At 40.1% G+C, this 13,356-nt stretch overlaps 1 protein-coding gene across 1 annotated transcript; it reads right to left on the bottom strand.

Moving 5' to 3' along the window:
* Positions 1-1,110: 1,110 nt before the first annotated feature.
* cpa6 (carboxypeptidase A6) lies at positions 1,111-12,537 on the bottom strand. The gene is made up of 8 exons (XM_057824683.1): positions 12,394-12,537; positions 12,210-12,311; positions 12,047-12,151; positions 10,880-10,990; positions 10,720-10,810; positions 1,621-1,823; positions 1,461-1,545; positions 1,111-1,387 (listed from the first exon to the last, which is right to left on the bottom strand). Exons 2-8 carry the CDS (start codon positions 12,297-12,299, stop codon positions 1,173-1,175), a joined length of 900 nt encoding a protein of 299 aa, XP_057680666.1. The 5' UTR covers positions 12,300-12,311; positions 12,394-12,537; the 3' UTR covers positions 1,111-1,172.
* Positions 12,538-13,356: the final 819 nt, after the last annotated feature.

Below are 13,356 nucleotides of genomic sequence, written 5' to 3'. Positions count from 1 at the left end.
TTTCTTTTTACCAATAATCGAGACAGTTTTACGTCCATATCTATAAAGAATTTAGGGATTTAAGCATTTATTCACAATAATTTTCACCAGAAAAGCTCTGTTTACATCATGTGGCCGCTAGCGACATTTACTAACAGACTAGCATTGTACTTCGATATATTTAAGTAAAATAAATGCTAACTGCACTGTTTTATGTCCGTATCTATAATGAATTCAGGGATTTAAGCATTCATTCACAAGAATTTTTAACGAAAAAAGCTCTTTGACTGTGATTCCACACGGTCAGCTTTGACGGCCTCGCCAACAATGCAGGCCCCCTATTTATCGGCCTTGCCCCCCGTGTCCCGTCAATACACTATGAAGTTTATGCCTCAACGTGACTCGAAAGCGCAGATTTAAACATCTCTCCCAGTTTTTATTTGGCACCGATTGACCACGGAAAACCGGAGATATGATCCTTTTAATTTCGTAATCGTAACTATGAAGGAACTATTCATGATTCAAACCAGGAACTATTTTGTCCACTGGAGGGCGCTCATGCTCTTTGGACGAATAATGCTTCATTTCTGTCTTTGTTTTTTTCCTCTCTTGCCAGAATTTTTTCTGTATTTCTTTGGCTTACTGTGATTATGTAATGGGTTATTGTACACTATGAGTATAATCGGAGTTCATATAGAAACCTTTGTGTTGAGTATAAAAAAAAAAATGTTTTTTTAAATTCAAGAAAAAAGGTAAGCAGATACTCACAATGTTACTCATTACTTAAATTTTTTTTTCAGCAAATACCTTTTTACTTGTGCTTGAGTATTTTTTTGGGATGACTACTTTTACTTTTACTTGATGAGTATTATTTTGAAGTAACACTACTCTTATTTAGTAAAATGTTTGGCTACTCTATCCACCTCTGTTTAAATATCACAATTTTGACATTTCTGATTCATACCTGAGTAATTATCCAAAAGGTACGACTGGACTAAAATCACACACAAAAAAACACATCTAAAATGTCTAAAAATGAAGTCAATATAAGCCCATAAAAATCTGCAAGCAGTTCACTTGAATGTCAAATTTCTATCCAAAAGTGCTGCTGTATGACGTCAAGTGCTTCATTGGCCGCTTACTATCCTGATTTTACGTATTGTTGCGATCTAATAAAAACACAGGGTAATTGTTCACATGTACGGGAAAGCTTCAACATCTGTTTGGCACTTTTTCAGAAGGCCCGCCGCGATGGCCTTCACTGCCCGCGTGGTCTCGGTGCACGTGGGGTTGATGAGGGTCTCTGGTAGCAAGAAGCCATAATAGCCCGTGTCCCGAAGCTCAAAAGCGAACGCGTATGGGATCCCGTTTCTGTAGGCCCAGTCAATGGAGCTCCCTGAGCTGACGTCTTTGTGAAACAACAGAACACAATTTATACTTCAGTTACCCTGTTCTGCAGTGTAATGTTAACGTCTACTCACATAATGTTGTTGAAGCAGGTCCATATCTATACTTGATTCCATAAGCTGAGTATAGAGCTGTTACCGCATTGTGTGCTGCCGACTCCTACAATTAATACAAGAAAAAGCTCTGTAATGACATGTTTTGTCGCACGTTTATCGTCACTGTTTTTGCGCTTACCACACAGTTAAAGTTGGGGATAGCCGCGTATTTGTACGAATATGGGTAGAGGAGCATCTGGGCGTACGCGTGTACTGAGATGTAGGCCTTGACGCGCTTCTTGTGCTTGCGCAGGAACTTGGCGACAGATTTGACCTCTGGTTCTGACTCAGGATAGGGTCCGCAGTAGGTGTCGTCGCAGGGGTGGGAAGAAGCCCCCTCTTCTGTGAGAGGGGGGAAATGTATTTGTTGCTCAACATGCACACTTTTATCTGATTCGAAGTGTTGTTTTCGTCAATGATGACGAATACGAAAATATTTCGTCGACGAACAATTTTTTCATGACGATGACGTCACGATGACACGCTGAAAACGTGTCTTGGGAGACTAAAACATAACGAAATGGATGCCAGTTGTCGTCTGAGGACACGAGAACGAGATGAAAATTCGCCATAGTTTCCGTCATAAATTCACAATGTGTGATTTTTTTCTTATTGTACGCGTAGTTAGAACGCATTTAGCAGTGTTTGGTCGTGTCACTCGTGTGACGTGCTGCGCCTCCTCCCGACTACCCACCCCACACACACGCTGGTGAGGAAGCTTGTGCCCATTCCAGGCTCATTTTGTGAAACATACAGTGTTGGTCAAAAGTATTGGCACCCCTGCAATTCTGTCAGCTAATGCGCAATTTCTCCTAGAAAATGATTGCAATTACAAATGCTTTGGTAGTAATATGTTCATTTATTTTTATTATAATGAAAAAACACAAAAGAGAATGGATTTTTTTTTTTTTTTTAAATCATTATCATTTTACACAAAACTCCAAAATTATTGACCCCCTTTTTTAAAATCATGTGAGGCTTCTCTTAATTTCTGTAATTAACAGCACCTGTTACTTATCTGTGGCACATAACAGGTGGTGGCAATAACTAAATCACACGTGCAGCCAGTTAAAATGGATTAAATTTGACTCAACCACTGTCCTGTGTCGTTGTGTGTACCACATTGAGCATGGAGAAAAGACAGAAGACCAGAGAACTGTCTGAGGACTTGAGAAGCAAAATTGTGAGGAAGCATGGGCAATCTCAAGGCTACAAGTCCATCTCCAAAGACCTGAATGTTCCTGTGTCATCAATAAGTGTAAAGCCCATGGCACTGTGGCTAACCTCCCTAGATCTGGACGGAAAACAAAAATTGACGAGAGATTTCAACGAAAAATTGTGCGGATGGTGGATGTTTTCCGAAATTTCCAGGTTCGCGGTGAATCAGTAACAGGCACACTTTTGCTCAATAGACAATGTTTATTGATTAGAAAATGTAGAATGAATGAGATTTATTGATTAAAATCCCACAAGAGCAAGCAACAAGCATAAAAAACAAGCATAACAAGGGTAACGATGACGCTAGATTTGAGTTTGTCAATCCCAGAATCCCCGCGCTACGTTACAGCACAACCAAGTGTTCCTTAGCAATGAAAATCGCTTACCATGACAAATGAGCGGGAGCCAACGCTCCGGTAAGGCAGCGAAGGAACAAAGCCAGGCGATCCGTACGTGACTCGCTGGCGGCCTTCACTGGTCCCCTGGAAATGCCCGGTTTTTGTAGGAACGCGCCACACGGGGGCGGAGGCGGCCAACCTCCGCTCCCAGGCGGCGCGGCCCCTTCCAATGACAAAGCTACTTTTGGTTCAGCCCCTCGAAAAAGGGGTTTTTCTTTCTGTGCCGTCCGGTAGCAGATGTTGTGTTCCCACGGTAAATATTATGAGTGCAAAACAAGTTATCTCGTGAGATTCCCTCCTAACTATGTAACTCAAGGTTTAAAAAACAATAGAAGTTGTTACAATCTAGGTCACAGAAGCAATCATACGTCACAAAGGCATAATGTAATACTTTCCCCCATCAGTGGATGAAGAACCTCGACTAACATCCAAACAAGTTCAAGCTTTCCTGCAGTCCGAGGGTACAACAGTGTTAAACCGTACTATCCATCGGCATCTGAATGAAAAGGGACTCTATGGTAGGATACCCAGGAAGACCCCACTTCTGACCCAGAGACATAAAATTGCCAGGCTGGAGTTTGCTAAAACTTACCTGAGAAAGCCAAAGACGTTTTGGAAGAATGTTCTCTGGTCAGATGAGATAAAATTAGAGCTTTTTGGGAAAAGGCATCAACATCGAGTTTACAGGGAAAAAAACGAGGCCTTCAAAGAAAAGAACACGGTCCCCACAGTCAAACATAGCAGATGTTCCCTGATGTTTTGGGGTTGCTTTGCTGGCTCTGCCACTGGACTGCTTGACCGTGTGCATGGCATTATGAAGTCTGAAGACTCCCAACAAATTTAGCAGAATAATGTAGGGCCCAGTGTGAAAAAGCTGGGTCCCCCTCAGAGGTCATGGGTCTTCCAGCAGGACAATGACCCAAAACACACTTCAAAAAGCACTGGAAAATGGTTTGAGAGAAAGAACTGGAGACTTCTAAAGTGGCCAGCAATGAGTCCAGACCTGAATCCCATAGAACACCTGCGGAGAGATCTGAAAATGGCAGTTTGGAGAAGGCACCCTTCAAATATCAGAGATCTGGAGCAATTAGCCAAGAAGAATGGTCTAAAATTCCAGCAGAGCATTGAAAGAAACTCAATGATGGATACCGGAAGTGGTTGTTCACAGTTATTTTGACTAAAGATGTGCTACCAAGTATTAGGCTGAGGGACCCAATACTTTTGTCCGGCAAATTTTTGGAGTTTTGTGTAAAATGATAATGATTTATTTTTTTTATCATCCTCCTTTGTGTTTTTTCATTGCAAGCAAAATAAATGAAGGTATTACTACCAAAGCATTTTTAATTGCAATCATTTTCTGTGAGAAATTGAGCATTATCTTGACAGAATTGCAGGGTTGCCAATACTTTTGGCCAGCAGTGTACGTGTCAGGTGATGCTTGGTAGGTTTTGGTTTCTTATCTTGGCTAAATATGCCATGTTGCTCTAGTCTTTAAAGGTCTGCGCTGAGTGATCATCACACACTAAAATAACTTGTAGTGTTAGCATAGCGTTCGCGTTAGCATTAGCATTTAGTGCGGTGACTCGGTATCTTCTTAAAATGTCCTTGTAGACTCTACCGTTATGTGCTCGTCTGTCATGTTCATTCGAAATTGTTGGAAACATTTCATTTATTTTAGGGCTGTCAAAATTATCGCGTTAACGGGCAGTAATATTTTTTTTAAATTAATCACATTAAAATATTTGACCCAATTAACGCACATGCCCCGCTCAAACAGATTAAAATGACAGCACAGTGTCATGTGCACTTGTTACTTGTGTTTTGGGGAGTTTTGTTGCCCTCTGCTGGCGCTTGGGTGTGACTGATTTTATGGGTTTCAGCACCATGAGAATTGTGTAATTATTGACATCAACAATGGCGAGCAAGTAGTTTATTTTTTGATTGAAAATGTTACAAATTTTATTAAAATGAAACATTAAGAGGGGTTTTAATATAAAATTTCTAATACTTGTACTAACATTTATCTTTTAAGAACTACAAGTCTTTCTATCCATGGATTGCTTTAACAATGTTAACGTTAATGCCATCTTGTTGATTTATTGTTATAATAAACAAATACAGTACTTATGTACAGTATGTTGAATGTATGTATCCGTCTTGTGTCTTATCTTTCCATTCCAACAATAATTTACAGAAAAATATGGCATATTTTATAGATGGTTTGAATTGCGATTAATTACGATTAATTAATTTTTAAGCTGTGATTAACTCGATTAAAAATTGTGATCGTTTGACACTACAGCCCTAATTTATTTACTTATTCATGGACTAAAACTTTTGAAGTTTATAGACAAAACATTTTGAGAATTGTTGACTAAAAGTTAGACGAAATTTGTCTTGAGTTTTCGTTGACTAAAATTAGACAAAGACGAGCACATTTTGCAATTACTAAAATATGACTAGGACTAAGAAGTACTTTCGTCCAAAAGACTGAGACAAAAAGGATAATTGAAATGGCTGCCAAAAACAACACTGGCTTCAAATGTCTGTTTAATGCTCAGTTGTTGAAATCAAAAAAGTATTAACAATGTTTATTACAGTAAGTGTATAATAGTGATCATTTCATTTCGTGTTCCAGATAATGAGGTCATATCATTATCACATGTCATACAAATGTCAGCACCTTGATCTCAAAGTCCCAAAAATGACATTTTCTTTACGTCGCCCCTTGTTACAGGATAACTTTGTTACAATGACATCTCCTTCTCCTGGGAAATTCACTTTTTTTTTTTTTCTTCTTTTTTTTTTTTGCGGACACTGTATTGCATTTGGAGATAACAAAAAGCTGAATAACAATGGGAATTTAGCAAACAACAGCATGGATGACTTGGAGAGTCCAGGCCCGAGTGTAGGCAACAGGGATTATGCTGCGTCATTGGTGGACTTTCCAAAAAGGGTGAGTTGTACTTCTGGGAATATATTAAACTGTAAAAATGTTGGTGTAACTGTACATAATAATCAAGATAGATCTAACTTGAGTGGCATTAATGACGGCTACATATGGATCGAAGAATAAAATAATTATGAAAATGATTTTTTAGCAAAAATAAACCATAAAAATTATTGAAACATAACTATGTATTGTACAGTTTACCTGTTTTGTTTTTTATTTAGAAAATCCAGATGTACATGCAAGATCTGTGTTAGGCATCTATCATAAATCAAAGGGCATATTTACCTTTAAAAATCATCAAAAAAAATTCAACTACGGTTGACTAGTTTCAAACCACGACCATGTTTTTTTTTACTGATGGCATCCAACTCAAAGATGAGGAAATCCAACCGTAATTTTAACAACATGTCAGATCATGATAAGGGTTGGCAAATTTTTGTACAATATGTTTGTATTAGCCAACCTCCAACCCTAATCCTGAGGGAGAGAATCTTGACCATGACCTTGTTAGAACATGATGGTGAGGAATGCTCAGACATAGACTTTATAATGACATTGATGAGGCGCGGGGCCAATTATAAGGGGGCCTATCTCCGTCAAAGCTGACCGAGTGGAAACACAAACAGCTTTTTACGTTGAAAATTTTTATGAATAAATGCTTAAATCCCCGAATTCTTTATAGAAATGGACGTAAAACAGTCTAGATTCTTGGTGAAAAGCATAAAACGTGCAGTTATCGTTCATTTTATGTAAATATTTCAAGCAAAGTTACGGTATTGTGTAATCCAACATGGTGGCCGTCACGAAACAAAGAGCTTTTTAAGTTGAAAACTTTTGTAAATAAATGCTTAAATCGCGGAATTTCTATAGATATGAACGTAAAATACTCTTGGTTAAAAGCAAAAAACGGGCAGTTATCATTCATTTTACGTAAATATTTCAAGCTCAAGTTAGGATAATTTTTCCGATTCTTGGTTAAAAGCAAAAAAACCAAGCAGTTAGCATTTATTTTACGCAAGTATGTCAAATGTGCTGCTAGTCTTTAAGCCACTGTAGCACCACCTTATCACTAGGGTTGGGCATTGATGGGAACCGTTTCTATCACTCCAATGCTCGCGGAATCGTTCGAATTTTTTAATTTCGATTCCATGTTTCGATGCCTTGCTAAAGTTCAAAGACTGATATTTATATACAAGTTCAAATTAGCCTTGTGAGAAGTTCATATAATTTAAAAAATCATCGAGAAGTTAAGACTTTAATATATACCATGTATTTTTTTTTTACCCTGCCTTTTTTTTTGACCCTGCCTCTTAAAAGATTTGGAATCGAGAATTGTTCGGAACCGAAATCGAAACGTGGAATCGTAATCGGAACCGGAATCGTTCAATTTCAAACGATGCCTAGCCGTACTCCGCCACAAAGAGCTTTTTACATTGAAAATTCTTGTGAATAAATGCTTAAATCCCTGTATTCTTTATAGGTATGAACATAAAACAGTCTCAAATCTTGGTTAAAACCCCCCCAAAAAAACGGGCAGTTAGCATTTATTTTACGTAAATATTGCGAATTATGACGCCAATGCCGTAGCGGTTAATTTCTCCCATTGATTTTTTTCGTTTCAACATTGGTACGGAAAATTTAATAATTATTTTGTCTCCTCGAACAAATCACTCCAGAAACAATCCTTCCTGTTGGTATGCGGTACAGTTTTCGTACTTTTTCAACCTAAATCCGGTGTTGAATCGCTGAATGTGTTGAATAACTGCGACCGACTGCAAATAACTGAACCGGACTGTGGGTTGGCCCCCTACTTGAAGGCGTGGCTCAGTGTCTGTGGAATGTGTCCGGTCAATATCATTATGAATGACTCAGATTAGAAAACCCTCTCATAAAGTTGTTTACAAATAGGCATATTATTATTAGAACTGGCCTAATATCGTTTTAGAACTACTTGGAAGTGGTTTTGACCTGATTTGGCAATTTTTGAAATCATCTAGTTGCAATTTGAGTTGTTTATCGTCAAAGTTTGAACTGTTGTTTCAGTTGCACCACCAACGGCTTCAGGCGCTGTTGCCCGAGGGAGGTTACGCCAAACAAAGTGGCCTCAAATGGGCGCTCTTCTTCAGCGAGAGCTCAAACCGAGAGCTGGTAGCGCAGAACACTGCTCTGAGGGCGCAGATGGACAGCGAACGCCAGAGCCACAACAGGGAGAGGCAAAGGCTGCAGAAGGCTCTGGAAGAAGTGAGAAGCGACCGAAGCTCACCGGCAATGGAACAGAAACTTCGGGAAAAGGAGCACGAAATGGGCGTCCTTCAAGATGTTCTTGCCGCGGCTCAGCGGGAAACCGCGCAGGTTCGGCAATACTGGATGGAGGAGCACGATCTTCTCAAAAGGGCACGCGACGACGAATCTGAGAGCATCATAGCTGCGGTGAACGCCGAGTGGCAGCAGTGGTGGAGCGTTCGTGAGCAGGAAGCGGCGGCTCAGCTGCAAGCTCAGTGGGAGAGCGCTCAATGGCACGCCGAGGAGATGGCGGCATATTTCAACGCCAAGTTGGAGAGCATTCAGAGGCACAGTGCTGACACCGCAATCTACTACAAGTCGGAACTGGAGCGCCAGCAGTGGCACTTGAACCGTAGCCTCATAGAGAAGGACGACATCATCGCGAAGCTAACCAAAGAGAACTCTCTGCTCGGAACCGACCATACCGCCTTGTCTGGACAGATTCTCAGATTGGAATCGGAAGCCGCCCAGCTGCAAAGATCCGTCTTCCGTCTGAAGGAAGAGCTGAAGGTCCAACGTGAAGCCAAGAAGCTAGTAGACGAGGAACTCCCCGCCGTTATCGCCGCTCTCACACGAGAGATTGAACTGGAGCGCCAACACCACCGAGAGGAGTGTCAAATGCTCCGAGAAGCTCTGGACGAGGTTCAGACGCTTAAAGACTTGGTGAAGAATTTCCAGAAGAAACAAATCGAGGTCAGCGACCTTCAGGACTCTTTGGCGACTTCTCGGCGGGAAACAGCTAGCGTCCGTGAATATTGGATGACCGAGTGCAAGCAGCTCAAAAAGATTGCTGATGAAACCATCAAGAACATTGTGGAGGCCATTAACAGCGAATGGCAGCAGTTTAAAGCAGAATGGGAGCAAATGCAGAGGCATAACCAACAAGCCTTGCGGGTGAAGGATAAGCTACTCGCTAACTTCATCAACGACATCGAAAAGTTGATGTCGCAGCTCGGAAAAGTCGAACCGGAACTTTCGGATGCGGATTTTATACAAAACCTCGAAGATTTACCCGCTCTCGGTAATCATTGTGCTAAGCGTGGTGTAGCAATCCGAAGCAATGACACAGTTTTTGCTGAATCAGCTGGTGAAGACGATAGTGGATACAGTGGAACATTTTAAAGGGCCAGAAAACACCTTTAACATGTGCATCCCAGCGGAAAAAAATCTTTGTCAATACATCGGAAATAAAAGAAAAAAGAATTTCGTTTCGTAAATAAAAGCCGCCGCTTTATCAATGCTCGTACTATTTTATCTTAAATTGCCCACCCTCGTCACAAATACCCATGATCACATTCGCCTGTGCTTGTGTGTGTGTGTGTGGATGTACAGTGGGGCAAATAAGTATTTAGTCAACCACTAATTGTGCAAGAGAGGCCTGTAATTCAGTATTCTTTCTCCTCCAAACATGAGAACCTGTGTTTCTACCAAAAACTTCTATTTTGGTTTAATCTGACCATAACACATTCTCCCAGTCCTCTTGTGGATCATCCAAATGCTCCCTAGCGAACCGCAGACGGGCCTGGACGTTCAGCAGGGGGACACGTCTGGCTGTGCAGGATTTGAGTCCCCGGCGGCACATTGTGTTACTGATGTTAGCCTTTGTTACTGTGGTCCCAGCTCTCTGTTGGTCATTCACTCGGTCCCCCCGTGTGGTTCTGGGATTTTTGCTCATCGTTCTCGTTATCATTTTGACACCACGGGGTGAGATCTTGCATGGAGCCCCAGATCGAGGGAGATTATCAGTGGTCTTTTATATGTCTTCCATTTTCTAATAATTGCTCCCACAGTTGATTTCGTCACACCAAGCGTTTTACCTGTTGCAGATTCAGTCTTCCCAGCCTGGTGCAGGTCTACAATTTTGTCTCTGGTGTCCTTCGACAGCTCTTTGGTCTTGGCCGAAGTGGAGTTTGGAGTGTGACTGACTGATGTTGTGGACAGGTGTCCTTTATACCGATAATGAGTTAGAACAGGTGCCATTAATACAGGTAACGAGTGGAGCCTCCGTTAGACCTGGTTAGAAGAAGTTAGACCTCTTTGACAACCAGAAATCTTGCTTGTTTGTAGGTGACCAAATACTTATTTTCCACTCTAATTTGGGAATAAATTCTTTAAAAATCAAACAATGTGATTTTCTGTTTTTTTTTTTTCCCACATTCTGTCTCTCATGGTTGAGTTTTACCCATGTTGACAATTACAGGCCTCGCTAATCTTTTCAAGTAGGAGAACTTGCACAATTGGTGGTTGACTAAATACTTATTTGCCCGTCTGTATTTGTATATCTCTCACTGTTACATGTACTTTGTGATCACACTTACCACACCATTTGACTTTCCATGTATTTGTATATCTCTCACTGTTACATGTACTTTGTGATCACACTTACCACACCATTTGACTTTCCAGTTCCTGTTGGCATCCACTCCCCTACAGTGGAACTTTCGATTTTTGGATCGTGTCTTTCGCCAGAAGCGATCCTACACAGGGAACAACACACTTTACAGTATACGGTTACTGTTTTCTGTTTGCTGTTTTATTTCAAGTACCGTCGTCCAGCTGAATTGGTATCCATCCACATTGAAGACAGGCATGATGTAAAAATTGAGCTGGTTAAGCAGCCGCCTTGTCCCTGAGTCGTACTGGTACGAATTCAGCGCCTAGGATTGTATATAACTGACAATCAAGCTTTTGTAAAAGTGAAAAAGTGGTGACAAACAGTTATGCACATTTCAATACAATCACAAGGTTTCAAAATGAGGATTTTTTAGTTCATTGACAAGGTTGGTAATAGTAGTTTAGTAATAGACGACGATGAGACACTGCCCTCCTGTGGCCACCAAGTGATACTATCTTCACAGAACACATTTTTTATTTTTAGCATTGGGGCAGATTGATTATTCGTGATTACATTTTGGGAAAAAAAAAGAAAAAAAAGCTCACTTAATTTATCTGTGTAAATTGTATATTAGATATAGAATATTTTCTTTTTGTGTTGTTCAAACAGGACAGTGGCAGTATTATTTCCTGGCTAGAAAAAATATCAGCTAATGCCAAGCTAACAACAAATGGTGAGCCACAGCAAAATGCAGCAATATGAGGAATTTAATCATAAATAGTGTGTTATCAGAATTGAGTTGTAGAAGATTAGAAATGTTACATAGACTATATCCAAATTTAAGTTAGGTGATAACACCTCGACTGTATCGTACTTTAGTAAAAGTGATATTGTTATTGAAAACAGGCCTAGCTATGCTAACAATATGCTGTAAAGTGAGCTATCAAATTAATTTCAAATGCAGATATTTTTGGACTGCAAATGATAATAGTTGTTATCTAATTAGTTGTAGTGGATAAGTTCTACATATTTTACTAACTAACTAACTTTACTAATTAACTAACAAAACATCTTTGTTGAAAACATGCCTAGCAAAGCTAACAATGTGCTTTTAAAGCTAACTGGTTCTTTAAATTAACTAGAAATTGAGTTTGAATAGGTGGTAACACCTGCGGATATTAACTTCTGGACCATAAACATGTGTTTCTTTACATATTAATGCCATGGACGACAATAAACGTCCAATTCATTTGAACTGGGTGGAGTGGCTCATAGTTCAAATGGATTGGAATGGCTGCCATTGACATTGATAGACGTATTAATGTCAATGGCAGCATGAGATAATTATCTTTACAAAATAGCATGGTTAAAAGGCTACCTCTTTGACGAACCACTGACAGAAAGCAGGGCCTATCCACTCCCTGGCGTGGACACCGCAGTCGATCCAAACGGCTTTTTTCTGTGGCCGACTTCTCTTTCCTAGCTGACAACACATAAGTGTCGTCAAATGATTTATTTTCAATCGCCCTGACGTTTCTTACCTGAAGGACATATAAGGGTCGTCCTTGGTACGACTTCCCAATGAGGAACATGTCAAGCAGGTCAGAGTGAGTTGCGTTCATGTCAAACATCCACCTTTGGATCTTTATGGTGTAGATGGACATGATTTTTTTTATTTGAAATGAATGGAAGTATTTCATCTGTAGGAGGTGGAGGGATGGTTACCTCTTCCAAAGAGTGGTAGACCTCATAGTCGTACTGAACATCCGACCTGCGCTTGCGAGACGAGCGACGTCTCGACTGCTTTTCAATTTCCTGCTGCAGATTAGAGATAAAAACGCTGCGGGAGGATGAGATGCACGTCACGTTAAAAAGAATATTGCAGTTTCAGTATTTTGAAATTGTTCACGGCAAGCAAAACAGTTGCTTCTAGTTTCGTAACGTCATATTTTTCATCTAATTGTAGAACTTGGTACTTGTAGTATTAACTAATTTGCATCACTTTACAACGGACTCCCTTGTAATAAAATAGATTTTTTTATACTCCTTTTGTGTAACATTTTAACTTTATTCTCTCAGCGATGATACTATCTTATTTAATCCTTTTTCAATCGTTAAAATGTCACCGTAACATTGCAACTTAAGCTCTTTAGTGCCATTTTAACATGAAGTGACTAGCTTCATCTAGTGTTGAAACTAAGAAGTGCAAGAGAATGTTGGCTGAACTCTAGCTTCTAATGCGGGCCATATTTAACGAAAGCGTCATAATTTGCTCTAAGCTAATAAAAACTTAGCGCGCGGGCAGTAATTTGCACACACCTTGTTTATAATACATTCATTTTGTAGGATTTATGACTATCTTGTGGTCCGGTGGGATTAAAAAGTATCTGAACCTTTTGGAATTTCTCACATTTCTGCACAAAATCACCATCAAATGTGAGCTGATCTTTGTCAAAATCACACAGAGGAAAATACAGTGTCTGCTTTAACTAAAACCACCCTCACATTTATTGGTTTTCATATTTTAATGAGGATAGTATGCAAACAATGACAGAAAGAGGAAAAATAAGTAAGTGAACCATTGCATTTAATATTTTGTGGTCCCCTCTTTGGTTGCAATAACTTCCACCAGACGCTTCCTGTAGCTGCAGATCAGTCTGGCACAACGATCAGGACTGATCTTGGACC

Source organism: Corythoichthys intestinalis, chromosome 20, assembly GCF_030265065.1.
Source record: "Corythoichthys intestinalis isolate RoL2023-P3 chromosome 20, ASM3026506v1, whole genome shotgun sequence".
Classification (NCBI taxonomy): domain Eukaryota; kingdom Metazoa; phylum Chordata; class Actinopteri; order Syngnathiformes; family Syngnathidae; genus Corythoichthys; species Corythoichthys intestinalis.
The sequence above is the reverse complement of the archived record's forward strand: the minus strand, read 5'-3'. Positions and strand labels throughout refer to the sequence as shown.

What these genes read in the sequence shown, in the direction of transcription:
- cpa6 (XM_057824683.1), bottom strand. Translation starts at nt 12,299, where the DNA reads ATGTTTGACATGAACGCAACTCACTCTGACCTGCTTGACATGTTCCTC. An exon ending in GACCCTTATATGTCCTTCAG is followed by an intron (nt 12,152 to 12,209) that starts GTAAGAAACGTC and finishes ATGTGTTGTCAG; the next exon opens with CTAGGAAAGAGAAGTCGGCC. An exon ending in ACCAATTCAGCTGGACGACG is followed by an intron (nt 10,811 to 10,879) that starts GTACTTGAAATA and finishes TTCCCTGTGTAG; the next exon opens with GATCGCTTCTGGCGAAAGAC.